At 45.1% G+C, this 18632-nt stretch overlaps 1 protein-coding gene across 1 annotated transcript in view; it reads left to right on the top strand.

Annotated features, from left to right (window-relative positions):
• Positions 1 to 18632, top strand: part of SLC13A2 (solute carrier family 13 member 2) — a 739631-nt gene that overhangs the window by 517466 nt on the left and 203533 nt on the right. Inside the window, exon 6 of the mRNA XM_069615341.1 lies at positions 799 to 921. Coding sequence (XP_069471442.1) covers positions 799 to 921 — 123 coding nt within the window. The remainder of the gene's footprint in view (positions 1 to 798; positions 922 to 18632) is intronic.

Below are 18632 nucleotides of genomic sequence, written 5' to 3'. Positions count from 1 at the left end.
CAATAACAAATAAAGGTTTTGAACCACCATTCTGTGTCTGTGTATTTGTAAGCCACAGAGTCATTGGCCCTCATTACGAGTTTGGCGGTAGCCATGGAGCTATTAGCTCCATGGCTGCCACCAAACTGGGCTCATTTACCAGGTTCCTGCAATGAGGAATAACCAGGTCATTCCAACAATGGAGGACACGGTAATTCCTCCTTGCAGGAACCATTCCCCATTCCCATTTGAGCCCCCATAGGGCTCAATGGGAATGGGGATGGAGGTAAAAACGGGCACATTACAACTGGCCCATTGTTACGTCCTTCTTCCCCTCGCGGGACCCGGAAAGCACGCCTGGTTTTACCAGGCGTCCGATCCGGGTCCCGCGATGGGAAGCTTGTAATCGGCGCTCCCGTAATGAAGGGGGCCAGTCCCGTACTGGCCCCCTTCATTAGGGGAGCGCCAGGGTCGTAATGAGGCCCATTGTGTCTTGCCCAAGGGTATTTTGGGAGTCTCTCACTACTCTAAGTGTAGGCATGCCATTCACTCACCCTGGTTTTTCCGATATACATAAGATTCTGACAGCCCCTCTCATGTAGAGGTGCAGCATCATAGTACATCCCACTCACCATATAGGGACCCAAAGGGACTGTTACGATGGGTCCTGAGACTCCTAACCAATGAGCTGTGAATGCTCCAGTACTCAGCCAGCTGGGAGTGTGATGAAACATGTATAATATCTGAGGTTGAAAGAAATATGTGCAATATCTTGGGTGAAAAGGATTTGTGACATACATGTTTTTTGTTTCTTTGCAGGCTGTTCCCTGACAACGACAATATCATTAACTTTGCTTCCTGGTTTGGATTTGCATTCCCAACCATGATACTGCTGCTAGCACTTTCTTATGTCTGGCTGCAGATTTTGTTCCTCGGCTTCAAGTGAGTACATTGAGTGGCATCCAAGTCAAAGGGGTAAAAGCTGACGTCTGTCTTCTTGCAAACTATGGGGTACTCGCATCAACAAAGTGCTTCTGAATGTTGTTGCAATTCTGGATCCCAGAGGAACTATTGAAGAATTAGAGCCAGCACCAGAGGGCTCAAAATATGCTAGGTGACCACCACCCAATTTAGTAGACCTGAGATGAAGGCAAAGAACCTCGACCGAGGGCAAAGGTCACCTAGCACACAACAGAGCCTAACGTTAAGAGTTCTAACGCTATTAGAACTTGTGCATGGAAAAAAAGGCAGTCACCCTTGGTGCTCCTTGTGACCAGTCCTCCCGATAAGATTTTGATGTGAGAGTATTTTACTGCATATTTTTTAAGGTTGGGAGTAAAATTATATTAATGGGAGTGAACATGTTATTCTAATTTCCAATGGGAGTATTGTATAAGTGAGTGAAAATATGTTTTAACTGGAAAACGGAAATGATTTAGTGATCATAATTTCTTTGCACCAAGTTATTCATGCACATTAAAAGATACATGTTTACTTCTTCCGATCAGGCATTAATAATAGCAGTTTCTTACGGTGGTACTACGTGCAGTACTAGTCAAAACATATCCATGCAGCAATGTAGGTGAAAGCAGGGACACAACCTCATATGTACCAGTTTCCTATTAATTGTTGGGAGTATTTGTGCTCGCTATGTTTATTTTTTGGGAGTATTTGCCTATTTTTAGGGACTAAAAGTGGCTGATAGACCTCTTATGCTCTTATGCTTACGCCTGTGACACATCATTTACCAGAGCCCAGCGTTTACGCATCACAAAAGGAAGCTTGGAATGCAGCCTTTACAGGCGGTTACAACCTCCAATCCAAGCTTGCAGATTGGTTAAAGAGCTAGAAGCCTTGGGTAGAACCAAAGAGAACCTTTGCAAGGAGGCTTCTCCTGTAGTTAGAGCCTGGATTCCACACTTTCTGGTTGTCGAAAGAGAAGAAAATATGCTCTAACCAGTCTTTCATTCACCATAGATGATATTAGTAATAATATCAGATTTGTATATAGTGTTTCATGCCAGATTCCTCTCGCCTCCTAGTGCTGTAATAATAATGGCAGTTCGAATTCTTACCCAATTTAATGGTACTCAATTTATTGACATCAGGATCTTGAAAACTGAAATTAAAATCTGCAATGAGCATGCTGGGTTCGTGTCAGGGGTGCACATTTTACATGTGAGTTATCCTCCCAAATTAAAATAATACAAATGAGATGGATAACACAAAGGCTGAGATATTAAGTAGCCTCATCCCAAGGCACACAGGTGTCTAATCATTCACATCCTAAATAGAGAGGGACACACAGGAAAAGGAAGGACTAATGTTTGTAAGAGCACAGTATTCACAATATGTTCAGGGGATCTGGAGACACCCCTAAACCCACAGAAAGAAACCCCCTGGCGGGCTCTAGCTTGGTTTCCATAATGGTGAATGCATTGTCGACATTTAGGCTATAGAAACAGTGTGCCTGATTACAAGTTTGGTGGTATCTCAGTGGTAATGCCACTGAGATACCATCAATTGGTATTACTGTTACTACCACTTGGTCTGGCTGTATTACCAGCGGATTACAAGTGGTGGTAGGCAGTGTTAGTCACCATTAATTTGAGTCCACAGGCTTCATTTACGAGATTGCCGGTAAGCCGCCAGTAGTACCGGCAATCTCTGTTTACTGTTTCTGATGCCCAATATCCCGGTATTACTGGGATATTACAGGCAGTGGAGTAACGGTAAGTTCCCATTCCCATGGATGGGAACCACTGAAGCATCGGCAATGTTGTTAACAGTGCCGGTGCTTCAGTATATTATCTGCTCGTAGGGGCCTGAACTACGGCAGGTCGGGTCTACCGGTAGTTCACTGCCCCTACCGGTAGACTTGGGAGTATGCTGGTCCAGAAAAGGTGCCAGTACACGTTGTTACCAGCACCTTTCTCCAAACTGGCATACTCGTAATGAAGCATCATATGACCCCATATGACTCCATGGGGATTTCAACGTTATTACTACTGGCAGTGTTACCATTTTGGGCGTAAAGGCGGGGGAATTACCTCTAGCATTCTGTTGGAAGTATTTCCGCAGCCTTAGCGCCAAACCTGTAGTTCAGCGGTGTGGTAATGCAGTGGTAATGCTGTTGCCACTTCATTACCACCATGTTTTACGACAACGCCAAACTCGTAATGAGGCCCAGTGAATGGGTCACCATTAACTTGCACTATCTCTTTCTTTGTGATTGAATCCACATCTTGGGCAAGACAGGGAGGGGTAGTGGGTTTTAAGTTTCTTTCCTTTCATCCATCGAACCTCTCCACATAGCTACACCTTGTCTCTTGCGCTTTCTGGTTGAGAGAAAGCAGTGGATGTTGACCGACCTTATTCAAATGAACCCCAATTAGAATGAGAACCTCATTACAAAAAATGTAGGGATTTACTGCCAATTTCTGGACCGAGGAAATGGGAGCATGTACTTGACCAGCCCTGGTAATGAGGAATCTGGAATTTCACACTGATTGCATCCTCAACTTGGGTAATCAAATTAGCCTGGTCCCCAGGTTGCGCTTCCTTCAACGGAAGACTCTCTCTGCCACATTCTTCAAGCATCTCATTTTCTGACATTATCAGAGTGGCAAACATGTTCCTCTCACCAATTATTACACACAGCAATATCATCTACTGAGGCCTTTCCAAAAATAGTCCAGAATACGGCAGCAATAACAGTCTTTATAGTAGGTTAAAGATATTTGATCACCTCTTATCAGTGTTTCTATGCTATCATTTTCTTCCCGTGGGAAAAAAATGGATGGATTTGAAGATTTTTATATCTCACCAGTCCTTCTTTTATCTCTGACACATTTTCATCCTATTCCCTGGTCTGCTCGTTTCACAATCGTACCCAGTGCCACTTTACAATCTTTCAAGCGTGTCAGACTTAGGGGCAGAACAATCTCTGTCTGGGCCATATCACTCTGGAACTTCCTTCCAATCACCTTGTGCTATGTAATGGATCACCTTCGCGTCTAGAGTACCAAGGGCTTGGACTTTTACATGGCACTTACACAACATAATATCTCACAACCGTTATTCTGCTTGTCGCAGGCTTCTAGGTAAACCAAGTGCTTAAAATAGTATACCATTACCTATTAAATACCAAGAGCAGGTATTTAGAAAATTAGCTAATGTTTAATCATGTTAAGCCAAATTGAATTACAAGTGAAATGACTGAGCGAAATAAATGTGTTTGGCAGTAGTGTAAATACTTCAATGAATGCAGAAAATTCTTAAGGGTCTCCAACTGTGTTTCTCAAGCCTTGTAATCACACTAGGTTTTGAGAATAAACACCTGCTTAGTCAATAATTCCCTTTTACATTCACTGTATTAAAACTAATGTTTTGTATCCAGAAACATAGAGTGAATTTGGCTTTCGATGAACATACTTGGAGAGCCTATATTATACACAAAATGAAATTATGTTGCAATATAAAACATCTTTACATAGATTCTTTACTATGGAGTAATTGTGCATAATGAGAAGTTTTATTAGAGAGTTCTCTAACTTTGATTGACTTTGAAATGATCTCATGAATGAATTCTCAGCAGGCAATTCCTCAGTTTCAAAATCATTAAAAATAGTTTCTATATTGGCTAAACAGTTTTAAAACATCCTTGATCATTACATCGAGCTATCAGAGAATTGATTTTAACATCTTGTTACTAGCACAATCAGGTCACAAATGTTATGTGCTTCTCTCTGCAACAGTCTTTTCAGGTCCCCAGACACGTGCTCCAAGGCATCGGCTATTGCATATGAGACCTGATGTCCTGGGGACTGAGTATAGATAGCAGATAACCTCTAAATATTCCTGGACAGCCTTAAAGCTGGTGGCACCCTTTCGCAGCATCTCCCAGACATGACTGTGAAGATGTCTTGTAGTTTCCTTTACGACTGTTCAATATGATCGTTTCTTCAAGAAGAGCAATGGACATCTCCTTTCCTATTTTATGGTTTAACACCATTACCCTTTGAAGCTATAAATGGCAATCAAAGATCGCATCTATATGCGCAAATAAGCCTTTCTACAACAAATGCTCTCTCTACATAGGAGTTTCATTTCCCAAATCCATCTGAGAAACGGCCAATAGGCCGCTGAAAGCATAGTCACTCCAACAACCACCTCTGTGCTATGCATAGGGGACTGGCCCTTCACGTACCTCCACATAGCATCCACAATCAATACTAAATCACCACTTGAACCTGCTGTAGTTTCTCAACCATGCACCAACCAGCACCCATCATGGTCCTCACCACACTTGCTAAAGGCAAACTATCAAACAACTCATCTCAACCTTGAAGCAAGGCCTCAGTGCATGGCTAGAGCACAGGACCCCAGACCACCTTGTAGACATCGCGCACAACCCAAACCACACACCTATAAAATACCATCACCTCCCCACCAAGTAAAATGCCTTCTATACCTTGGCTCCTTATTTCAGTCTCATTAATGTAATATTGGCAGTTAAAAATGCTTATACAATATTTTAGAAAAAGCCATGTTCCTTCCTAGGGAATCAGAGAGAGTTGGCTCTTGAACTATTCCTTGCCAACTGTGCCGTCTACCTCAAGACTACAATATCCATTGCAAAAAGCCACATGGATGGACTAAGTGGCGGGTTGAACTCAATACCTGAACACATGAACAGTAATAGATCAGGCCTTACCGAACAATTGAAAATAGAAACTGTAGATATCAAGGGAATCAGAAAATCCTCTCCGGTAAGAGTGGTAGCATATCACCATGTTACAATTCCAACTTCCTTAAAGAATGGTCTGATTTAATGGTGGACTTGAATCTGCAAAATAACCCCTACACTAACCATGATGCTTAATCGACCCTTACGACTAACTAAACCGCAACTTCTGTACTCTAACTCATATCCTTATGGCAACCCCTATTCTAACCCTAAATCAGGCAATCATAAGCCCACAAAACCCTCCTTAACCCTACCAATTACCCTAGCAGCACTCCATTAATGGCTACATTTCAGCTCTACATTTTGACTACTTTTTGCTTGGCAACATTTTCACTGCAGAGGTATTTTACCACAACCTTTTTACTGACTATTTTTTTGTTGGCTACATTTTCACTGACTACCTTGTTTAGCAAACAGATTCCACAACACTTCCTGGCCAAAGGTTGCATCTGATCTGGCACTCACCTCTAAACAATAGTGTTTGCAAAATCTCAAGGGGAAGCCCAAGCAGCTGCCTTAATTGGAACATCCCAAGAGACCTGACACTGAAAAGCCACTGCTGAGGTGTTGAAGATTTGGACCGCATCAGCATGAAGATTTGGAGGGCACAGTTTATTTTGAAACCTGTACGATTCTCCAAGAGCTGACCCATCCAACTCGCTATAGATACTTTGATGCCTAAGTGCTTGGAGAAGATCCCCGGAAGTGACCAGTAGAGGGTCTGATTTACGGAACGGGTTAGTTCTGCTAAGATAAAGCGTTCTTCGGAAGTTTAAACAATAAAGGGTCTTCTCTGCGTCCGATTGCAGATTAGGAGAGAACATTGGTAGTATAATTTACCTGTTTATATGAAATGATGAAACTTTTTTGGCAGGAACTTTGGATGTGTTCAAATAACTACTTTTTATTTGTAGAACACTGTATAGGGCTCTGAAGATGCTAGTGCCTGTATTTCACGGACCCTGCGGACAGATGTTAAACCCACTAACAAAGCTATTTTTTGTATCACCCACTTTATATCTGTCAAAACCATCAGCTCAAAAGGCTTATAAACTAGAGTTGCTAAGGCCACATTAAGGTCCCATACAGGATGTGGCTGCTTAGAAGGAGGGTAAAGTCTTGATAAACCCTGTAAATGTATTTTGACTACTGGGTTAGAAGATGAAAATTATATTTCCTCTCAACTCCTATTGGTCCCTATGACCGTCAAATAGATACAGCAGGTATCCACCTGAATGCCTGATTGTGCCAAGTGTACCAAGAAAGATAGCAGCTGGGAGCATGTGACAGAATCCATGTTGTTGTTCTTTGCCCAATAGCAAAAATGTGTCCATTTGCTTTTATACTGAACCTGTCGCAAATCCTTTCTTTCCTTCTGTATTATGATAAGATTCTGATCTGGTAGGCCCAGATGTCGCAGGGTTAACTCCTCAGAAAGCAGGCCGCTAGGTATAGTGCGCCTAGGGCTAGGTATACCACTGATCCTCCTTGCTGAGTCAGCAGATGTGTCCCTGTTGTTTTCAGAGGGGAAATGACCCTTGTGGGAGATGTGAACCAGGTCTGAGTACCGTACTCTGGATGGCCACTGCAGGGCCACCAGAAGAATCACGCGACACCTTATTGAACTCCTGAGCTTGCAAATCACCATCTGAACCAATAAGATTGAAGGGAATGTGTAACACCCCACCCTGTCCCATGAGATGGTGCACACGTCTTCTAGAGCCTGACTACCAATCTCCATCCATGAAACAAAGTGATGACACTTCAGGTTCTCCTTTGTGGCAAAGAGATACAATTCCGGGTGACCCCAGGAGCTGAACAATGGGAACAGGGCCTCGGGATGAAGTTTCCATTCGAAGATACCCTCTCTAAGCCCGATCAGACTATCAGCCTCCAAGTTGTTCCCGCCAGGGAGGTGCACCCATGACAGGAGAATGCCCTAGAACAGAGCCCAGTCCTAAATTTACATCGCCAGTCTGCACAGGGGAGGAGATTGTGTGTCTCCCTGCTTGTTTATATAGAACATGGACGGGTAACTGCCTATTCTGATCAGGAATGCCTTGCCCTTGATGAGTGGTAGAAAGGCTTTGAGTGCTTGTCCTATCGCATTCAGTTTACATGCTGTTCTCTGTCCTGAGATGACCACATTCCATTAACTGAGAAGCTGTCCAGTGTGGCTCCTTAGCTCTCTAGCTATGAGTCCGTCATGATCATTACAGGAGTTCTAATGATGCCCCCTTCATTACATTCACCTCCATGCTCCATCACTTGAGATCATGATTCAACTCCTGTGATCTGGACATTTTGTCGGATTGGGATTCCTTATCCTGCTGATCCCATAAATTTGCTAAATGTAGTTGTAATATCCTCATCCTGAGTCCGGCATATGGTACTGATAGGATACATGGTGCCATGGGCCCTAGGATATGCTGGTACCACCAAACCGAAGTTGTCTCTCTGCCGAGGAAATGGCTGACCCCACTTTAAATGTCTTTGAATCTTTCTTGTGTAGGAAATTCCCAGGAAAATGAATGACTGGGAAGGGGTAAGATCCAACTTCTTGGTTGACTGAAAACCCCAGTTCAAAAACCTTGTTTGTGAATACTTGCATTGTATATCGCCCTCCTTCTGGAGAGCTGGCCCTGACTCGCCAGTTGTCCAGGTAGGGATAGATGTAGTGACCGCCTGTCCGGTGAACAAAAGCCACCACATTCATGATCTTCGTGAACACACAAGGAGTTGAATTTAGACCAAACTGTAGGACTTTGTATTGAAAGGGAAGACCCACAACCATTAATCTAAAAACTTTCAAAGCAACTGTCAGATTGGGACATGTGAGCAGGCGTCCTTAAGTTCCAGGGAGCGCATCCAATCTCCCTTGCAGAGGGCATCCTCAATATCCACAGGGCTCATCATCTTGAATTTCTCTAAGGGTAGAAAAAGGTTGAGGAATGATAGGCCGAACGCTACTCCCAAAAAAATCCAGTTCCATGTGGTAAAATCGTGGCAAAATTGGCAGTTTACACAAAAAATCGTGGAAAAAAGGCTGTGGTTTTGACGCTGCAATCCATGTAAAGGATGCAGGGGACAACCGTGCAACCCCCGCTCCCCTTAAATGGTATAATGGGGCACACCTTTACCGGGTCAAACCACAGCACTTTTGCTGTGATTTTTTGTAAAGGCGATATTTTTTCCACGATTTAATTACTGCATACCAAAGATCCTGTAGTAAAGCCCCGATTCTCTCTGCAAGTGGAGTACTTGCACTACAACCTGATTCTCAGGATGAGGCATGCTATCTCTGCACGTAGTGCTGGTGAGCTTATCTAAAGAATTGGAGGTGAGGAAGGTGGTTGTGGTGGGACAGGGAGCCGAAAACCAGTGGAAATTACAGTTAGAAGTCATGGATCCCTGAAGATGTGACAGCAGTATTGACTGTGGAGGGCCAGTCTGCCCCAACATGGGTGCTGTAGACCCACACGCCGGCCTCCTTGTTCCTTGGGGTTTGAGGCTGGTTTGGAGGAGACAGACGAGAAAAACCCATTCAGATCTGTGTGCTGATATTTGCACTTGTGGGCGCTGGGAGACCTGTCAGGTTGTCGGCCCGCCTCTCCTGGAAACATCGGAAGCCTCTGAATGACTTTGGTCATTTGTCTGTTCTGGTATGGGCTGGCCCAAAACCCTTAGGTGTAGGATTAGCCAAAATAGCCAGGGATTTGGCCCTCTGCGAGCTCGCTTTCTTTTTAGTAAGTTTCTCAAAAGTAGATGAATGGAAAAAATCCGCCCCTTCAAAAGGAAAGTCTAGTATGCGGTCCTGTACATCAGCATTACATTTTGTGACATGCATCCACGCTGTGTGTCTCATGCCTATTCCCACACATACACCCGACACGCTGTGTATATGTGCCACTGATGATGCTAGAAGGTTTTGGACTATGACCTTTGCTTCTGTTAGGCCCGCTTTGGCGGCTGCTTGCTTGTGAGTAGGGAGGTCCGACAAAAAGTTTGAGATCTCCCTCCATCATTTTTGGTTAATGCCAGCTAATATGGCATCCGCGTTAGCCTGGCGAAGATTCAGTCTGCATTAAGGTATACATCATAAGCAAGAGGTGGCTTATGTTTTTTGTGTGCAAAAAACAAGTGTAGTCAGCTCTGGAGACTTGTTTGTTTATTTATTTGTAGCGCGCGCCAGACCCGAGGGTATCCGGGCGCGTGTTCAAGAATACTTTAAGCTTACATGTTACAGTTACACATTTCAGGAGGGTTACAAGGTGCATTAGCAGTAAATGATGACAATGTACGTGTTACAGTTACACATTTCAGGAAGGTTACATGGTGTATCATTAGTAGGGGATGACAGTATGCGTGGGTACATGCGCAGGTGATTGTGCACAGGGATGTGTACACAGTAAGCATTGAGTGTCAGGAGCAAGGTGGGTTGAGCGGGTGATGAACGCGGTATACGTTCGGCTGCGGATTAACAGGTGGGTCAGACGTGAATAGTCCTAATCTAGTGGGTTATTGGATTTATACTGCGAAACCGATCCACTAAACAAAAAATGTAAGAATGCCACTGTACTTTTAGGAAGGCACTGAAAAGAAACTGTTCCTTCAATCCTTTGCACATTAATTTGGCATTCTGACTTGAGATATATATGGACTTGATCCTTAGCCTAGCTGTGATTGCTGTTTCACATTCCTTCTCCACTTATTCTGACCCTGATCCGTGAAGCAATATTTGGCCATGTAGCGTGTATTACAAATCACCACCTAATGAATAAATGCATGTTTTACTACATTCCTTATTTAGAGCCAAAAGCATACTTCAAATTCCATCTCATTAGACTCTGTATACGTCCCAATTCCTACCCACATCTTCCCTCAAAACCCTTCATGAGTAATCACTCTCTACCAATGGTTTCACTTCAATACAGCCAAATTCTGAGCAGTTTACCTCAGTTTATCTATACAAATGACCGAATAACAAAAACAAATGGGATATTTATTCAAATTACGGCTGTTTAAAAATGACAAACAGCTGAACATTTCAAATAACCATCCCATTCGGTGCCGTGCGTTTTAGTGAACAAGGTGAACGGTGGTTGCGCGACCTAAACACATTAAGCTTTTTTTTAAAAAAAACGACCCTGTGGCGCTGGTTTCCATGGGCGTAAATTAAGGGAACCTGCATTGCAGACAAATGGAGGAGTTGGCGACACACACTGAAAGCGTGCCGCCAAAAGGTAAGTAAAAGAGTGGGTATATATACTGGAGGGTAAATCCCCTACTCTGTGGTGGACTGGGGAAAACAATCAGCAAAAACCAACAAAAAATGTCCCCACAGGTTATAAACTGGTGATATGGTATATGTATTACCTGTACACACCTCTTTCTCTCTGACCAAACAAAAAAATATATAATTGGATCATTTACTTTGATTTTGTCACTTAACCAAATATGAAGTTACACCCTATACATTAAGGATGTTTTTTTTTTTTTTTTTTTTTCAATTATTTAATAAAGAACATAAAACAATATATTACACATGAGCCTCTGTGACATTTCACTAGCTGTTAGACACTTTTTTTTCTTTTTTTAGGTATGTATCAGGCTCAAAACATATGACAATCAGATCAACAATACCTCAATAAATCATACCCCATACAGAACGATAATAATCCAAAAAAGACCTGCATCAATTGCAAAAAGAAAAACTATACATTTTGAAAAAACAAACAAGAAAAAATTAAACATAGAAAAAAGAAATTTTCCCTTCAATAGAGACACTGAATGTCACAAAAAATACATTCTTGTTCTATATCCAAGAAGTGTTCTGGGATCACTTTGCTTCCATCCTGTTTCAATTATGGAAAACCTCAGATAATACTGCTCGGGTTTCACTTCTTACAAAACTGCTCGGGTCAAGGAGTGGGGGCATGTGGGTTACCAGAAATGTCTGCGGTAGAGAAAAACGAAAGTCATTTTTGTTTAAATGACTTTCGTTTTTTTCTCTCTCTGACATTTTTCATTCAATCAAATCAGGGACAACCGATGGGAAAGTGCAAGGTGGAGGCCAAGAGGGCCAGTGCCGTGGGTGGGAGGTGTAGGGGTGAATAGTGCGAGGATGAAGGTGGACCAGCCTCAGTGGTTAGTCTGGGGAGGCAGCCTGAGGCCAAGTGCTCGAAAAGGGGAGCAGGGGAGGACTGGTTGAAGGAAGGCCTGGCCCCGAGGACTCATAGGGGTCACAGGCAACCAGTCACAGCAACAGATGAAGGCTAGCAAGGGAGGGGAAGAGGAGGAAGATGAAAAAAGGAAGGTCTTGAGAAGTTTCTGGAACTTAAGGAGATCCGGCTCAAGATGTAGAGGGGCATGGAGACCATTTCAGAGGGAGGCTCCTGCCGACGAAAGAGATCTACCTCCCACCCCCACTCTATGCTTGGAGAATTGTTTGATCTGCAGAGAGTTGGAGCTACAGGACCAAAGGGCTCTAGCAGGGAGGTATTTAGGGAGAGAGTTGGATTTATCAAGGTCCCCGGCTCCAGAAAGCCTTGTGGATGATGCAGAAGATCTTGAATTAAATCACTGCAACCACCGGGAGCAAGTGGAGAGAATGTAGGGCAGCAGAGATGCGCTCCCTGGGCTTGAGGCCAAGTATAAGTCTTGCAGTCCTATTCTGAATTAGTTGAAGAGGGCGGAGGGAGGAGAGAGGAGGGTTAAGGAAGAGGTGATTGCAATAATTCAGCCTGGAGAGAACCAGAGCTCTAGAGACATTGAGTTTCTGGGGGAAGGTGAGAAAGGGGAGAATGCCTCTGTGGAGGTAAAGCTGAAAGTGGGCCTTCTTGGCAAGGTCAGCGATTTGGGATGAGAAGGAGAGAGAAGAGTCAAAGATGACACTGAGGATTTTAGCCTCACAAGAGGGTGAGGGGAGGGGGCACACAGAGGGCGGGCAGAGAGTAGGTGGAAGGAGGGAGCATGAGTTCCAATGAGAAGGATCTCAGTCTTACTGGCATTAAGGCAGACATCATTATCAGCACACCATGCCTGGATAGCAGTCAGGCAGTCGGGGATGAGAGAGGAAGTAGAGGAGGAAGAGGGAATCTTGAAGGAAAGCTGTGTGCCATCAGCATAGCACTGGAAATGAGGAGAGAAGGCGGAGATCCCGTGGGCGAGAGGGGCAGGGTAAATATTGAAAAGCCACAGCGAGATGATAGAGCCCTGAGGGATGCTCCAGGTGGAGAGTGAGATAGAGGAGAGAAAAGGGCACAGTTGCACTTGAGAGGGCTGATTCAAGAGAAAAGAGGTCAACCAATCCAGTGCACGGTCACTGATGCCATGGGTATCACATAGCCGATTTATGAGGGTGGAATGAGGGCAAAGGCAGAGGACAGATCGAGGATGAGAACAGAAGGAGAGTTGTAGCCAAGGTTTGAAAGCAAGTCATCAAGGGTGTTCAGGAGAGCAGTTTCCCTGCCTCTGGCTACTCTGTAGACAGACTGTGGTCGTGGAGACAGCCAAGAGATTCAGTGTGATGGATTAGTTGAGAAATTGCCAACTTTTTCTAGAGTTTGCCACAAAAGGGGTAGTGGAGATAGGGCGGTAATTAGCCATGCAGAAAGAGTCCACAGATGGCATTTTTAAGAGGGGCTGCACAAGGGAGTGCTTTAAGGGTGATGGGAAGGAACGGGTGGCACAAGAATGGTTACAGAACTCAGCCAAGGAAGGAGAAAGAGAGGCAATATTGTACTTGATAGTTTTAGAGGAGCAGGGAAACCCCTGTGTGGAGGAGACTTTCATAGAGCAGACTGTCTTGGTGACCTCATCATGTGAAACAGGAGAGAAGGGAGGAAAGAGGGAGGAGGGTTGAGGAAGGCCTGCGTGCAGAGGTAGGAGGGAGGGGAGTTGAGGAGAGGACAGGATGTCCTGAGTTTTTGTAGTGAAATGGGAGGCCAATGCCGTACAGAGGGGATGGAAGGAAGAGGAGAAGTTGAGACTGTAGTAGGATTGGCAAGTTCCTTGCAGATTTTGAAAGGTTTGGCTGTATATGGGCCCGCTTCTTGGAGCGGATGGAGAGTCTGTATTGTCTTTGGAGTAGGCGACAGGCCAGTTTGTCAAAGGATGTGCAAGAAGCCAGCCACTTCCGTTCCGCAGCTTTGCACTTATGTGTCAGAGCGGCTAAGGTCAGAATCATACCAACTATATCACTTGGAAGCAGGCTTCATGCGTATCCTCATGACAGGGGCAAGGATGTCAATAGTGTTGGAGGTGGAGAAGTGAAGGCTTGAGTCAGTAGCGGGAGTGAGGAGGAATGTAGGAGGCGGCAAAAGTGGCTACTGACAATCGCTTCATTGGTCTAATGACAGAGAAGGAGACTGGCAGTGCGGGAAGGAGCTTAGCCAGGGAGCCGGGGAGCTCCAGATGGGAGGAGAGGAGAGAATAATCAGACCAGGAGAGAGGAGCAGTGAGAGGGTTGGAGAAAGGGATGTCAGCTGAGAAAAGCACATCCCAGATGTGCCCAGCAGAGTGAGTTTCCCCAGAGGGAAGAATAGTGAGGGAAAGAGAGTCACAGAGGTTTCGGAAGCGTACAATGGCCACATCAGGAGAGTCAAGATGGAAATTGAAGTCTCTGAAGAGGAGGAGGTTAGAGGTAGAGGTCAGAAGAGAAGAGATGTGGTCGGCCCCCTCCAAGAGGAAGAAGGGGATCAGCCCAGGGGACCTGTAAATGGTAGCAAGAGTGAGCGAGAGGGTAGGAGAGACGGCATGCTTGCAGACAAGGCATTCAAAGGAAGATTAGGATTGAGTGGGTATTTATTTATTGTATTTATTTATATAGCACACCTAGCCCTGGGGCATCTGGGCGCTTGTTCTTAAGCATATGGTCACAGGTGCAAATACAGTCTTGTGAATCATGAGGTTGGTTACATCCAGTTACTTTCAGACTTGCTCATTAGAAATTGCGTAGGGAGTAGGTTACATCCAGTTACTTTCGTCTTAGTCACAATCATATATGTGTAATTGCAGCTTACAGGTGTAGTTAAGGATTTGGTTACATTCAATTACATTTAGCTTAGTCAGATACATACTTTTGATTTAATTTTAGTCAGGAACGTGGGAATTGGTTGCCTCCTACTGGAATCCAGCAGGACCACATTTTGAGTTTTGTTGGTGTATAGCTGAAAGTGAGGTGGGGTGATATCTGGGTCCCATAGGGCATCTCACTCCCACTAGAGGGGATGAGTATGGAAGGTGGTGACTTAGTAGTTATCTTTGAGGTCTTGTTTGAAGAGCCAGGTTTTGAGCTTTTTTCGGAATGACCAGAGTGAGGGGTCAGTTCTGAGCTCAGGGGGCATGTCGTTCCAATAGTTTGCGGCCAAGACCGGGAAGCTAGAACCACCTGCTTCTTTTAAATCTTTGGATGGCCAGCTGACCGATATATGGAGATCTGGTAGGTCTGGATGGTTGAGATTTTGTTATTTGGCTGGAGAGATAGTGAGGTGCAGTGTTGGACAGGCATTTGTGCGTTAGAGTATTTTGAATTTGATCCTGTCTTTGACTGATAGCCAGTGGATGTCTCATCTAGTAGTGGTTATGTGAGCTGATTTAGGGATGCTGAGTGCAGCTCGAAAAGCATTGTTTTGAACAACCTGAAGTTTGGAGAAGTTTTGAGATGTTTTTTGCCAAGGAGCCTGCAAAGATGGCATTGCAGTAATCGATCCTGGAGAGGATCAAGGCTCTTGCCAGTGTGACGCGGTTCTCTAACGTTAGTAGAGGTTTGCAAGCAGTAATGAGTTTGGCTGTGTATGCAGAAGCTGATGTTATGGCATTGACGTGATGAGTGAGAGTTAGCGAGGAGTCGAGGTATACCCCTAGAGTTTTGACCTCTTTGGCCACTATGATTGTGTTCCCGTCGATGATAAAGAAAGTGTAAGAGGATGAGAGGTTTTTCAGTCTAGCAGGGCTGCCTATGATCTCAGTTTTATTGTCGTTGAGGCAGAGTTTGTGTTGTGCCATCCAGGCCTGGATGGCAGAGTAGATGGTGTTCAGGGATTTCGAGTCAGTGTCATGGTTGCCTGTGATGGGTATGAGTATCTGGGTATCGTCAGCATAATTTGTGTATGTGACACCCAGTTTGTCAAGTCGGTCAAAGAGCGGTTTGGTGAATGCGTTGTATAGTGTGGGGGAGACACAGGATCCCTGTGGTACCCCGCCGGTGACTGGTGAGGGTGGTGCAGCCGCTGTGGGGGAGAAGACTCTAATGGAGCGATTTGACAAGAATAATTTAATCCAGTTTATGGCATTGTTGGAGAAGTGGGCATCGCTGGCCAGGTGACGGCATAAGATGTTATGGTTCACCAGGTTGAACGCCGCTGAAAGGTCCAATAGGAGGAGTATGGCCAGGTCACCTCTGTCTCTAAATTCATCCATTTGGGTTTTGAGATCGACTAGGGTTGTTTCCGTGCTGTGGTCAGGTCTAAAACCTTGTTGGAGGTAAAGGAATTGTAAATTAATGGCGTGATGAACGGGGCAATGTTCTCAGCGCAGTCTTTGACTAGTGTGGCCAGGCAGATGTCGCCTTGACATTTAGATGGTTTGAGGCCTTTTATGGTTTTTATAGTCTCTTAAATCATAATGGGAGAGAATTCAAATCTAGGAAGTGGCTTTGTGGGGTTGTGTTCTGTAGTAGATGGTTGAGGGGGGGCGAGGTTCATTTTTTTCTGATTGATTTTCTGTTGTAGTGAGGTAATTTTGTCTAGGAGTGCTCTTTGTATGCTTTCGTACCAGGCCTGGTCTTTAGTGGCCGTGTCTGGGGCCTGGGATGGTGATTCTAGTTCTTGTAACACAGAGAAAAGCTCTTTGGAGCTAGACTTAGCATTGTTTATGCGTGTGCTATCCGCCTTGCTCTTAGCTAGTAGGGTGGCTTCTTTATATTCTGAGGCTAAGGGGGCGAAATGCGTCTTGTTGTCGAGGCTGGGGTTTGACTTCCATTTAAGATTCAGCAATTCTCTTGTTTTTGCGCAGGTCTTTGAGCTCTGGCGTGAACCAGTGGTTGATGTGGGCTTTAGGTTTGGCTTTATATGTGCCGAGGGGGGCTATTTCATTAATGGCTGTCTCAATAGTCTGGTTGTAGATGTCTACTAGTTCAGAGGTGTCGGTAATTGTGTCATTGTGATCTATGATTGGGGTGGGTAGTGAGAGGATGTTGGCAGGAGTGATGTTGCGAAGGTTGCGAGCTTGGCTAAGGTGCGATAGCGGTAGGTGTGCTGGGGTGAGATGGTGTGTTGATGGTGAACAATATTGTATTATGATCTGACCAGGGGCAGGCGTCATTGTTCGAAATGTTGATGGTGCAGTTGTGGTCGGCTAGCCAATCTAGGGCGTGGCCTTTGGTGTGTGTGGGGCTGGTGGAGCAGATTGAGAAACCTAGAGCTTCAATGGTGTTGGCTAGGGCGGTGGCTTGTCATTATTATCGTTGAGGCCCAGGTTAAAATCTCCTAAAATGATGACCTTGGATGTGGGCTTAAGGTCAGATGTCAGTAATGTGGCCATGTCTTCTTCGAAAGACGAGGTAGGGCCTGTTGGTCTGTAAATCAGGTGGAGGAGGATGGGGGCTGTAGCGGAGAGTGTTATTTTAGTGATAGGGATTCCCCTGATGGAAGAGCTTGATTGGGTAGTTATCTAATGATTCGATTTTTTTTGGTAATGAAGGCTACTCTGCCTCCCTTGGAGGTGATTCTGTCCTTTCTGGTAATGCAATAGCCCTCTTGTGGGGCAGGCGCAAGGGCTGGGCCGGCTGCTGGGTGTAGCTATGTTTCTGTTATGGCAATGAAATCTAAGTTGTTGATGGTGATGAGGTTGGCGATATCTAGGGCATGTGCCAGGAGAGATCTGGCATTCATGAGACCACCTTTAATGACAGAGGGATGGTTGGGTTCTTTATTCTTGTTGTGTCTCCTTATTGTTGTAGGTGTAGTGAGGTTATTTGCCTTAGTTTGATGGAAATTCCTAAGGTAATGAGTGGGTATAATATTGTTTATGAGTCTTTTATTTCTCTGAAGGATGGAGGGTACAGAGGAGGTAGTGACGGTTGATCAGGTTGTGTTGTGGAGTTGACTGGCTTGACGGATGGGAGATTGAAGTTTGATATGCATGGCTGAGTGTCGGGTGGGTGCCGTAGGTGTGTCTGGTGAGGCAAAACTTAAGGTGGACAGGGTGCAGAGCACAATAGCAGGGCAGGCTAGGTGCGGATCTCAGTGTCAGGGCACAGTAGCGGGGCAGGTTAAGTGCAAATCACAATAGCAGGGCACAACGGCAGAATGGCTAGATGCAAAACATTGTATCTGTGCAGGCTGGGTGCAAGTCACAATAACAGGGCACAGTGGCAAAGCAGGCTAGATGCAAATCACAATAGCAGGGATCAGTGGCAGGGCAGGCTAGATGCAGAACATAATATCTATGCAGGCTGGGCGCAAATCACCATAAAAGGGCACAGTGGCAAGGCAGGCTAGATGCAAATCGCAATAGCAGGGCACAGTGGCAGGGCAGGCTAGATGCAAATCACAAAGGCAGGGCACAGTGGCAGGGCAGGCTAGATGCAGAACATAATATCTGTGCAGGCTGGGTGAAAATCGCAATAACAGGGCACAGTGGCAGGGCAGGCTAGATGCAAATCACAAAGGCAGGGCACAGTGACAGGGCAGGCTAGATGCAGAACATAATACCAGTGCATGCTGCTGGGTGCAATCACAATAGCAGGGCAGGCTAGATGCAAATCACAAACGCAGGGCATAGTGGCAGGGCAGGCTAGATGCAAATCACAAAGGCAGGGCACAGTGACAGGGCATGCTAGATGCAGAACATAATACCAGTGCATGCTGGGTGCAATCACAATAGCAGGGCAGGCTAGATG

This window comes from Ambystoma mexicanum, chromosome 9, assembly GCF_040938575.1.
Source record: "Ambystoma mexicanum isolate Mex_15411 chromosome 9, UKY_AmexF1_1, whole genome shotgun sequence".
Taxonomy (NCBI): Eukaryota; Metazoa; Chordata; class Amphibia; order Caudata; family Ambystomatidae; genus Ambystoma; species Ambystoma mexicanum.
Note: the sequence above shows the minus strand (reverse complement) of the source record. Positions and strands in the feature narration are given on the sequence as shown.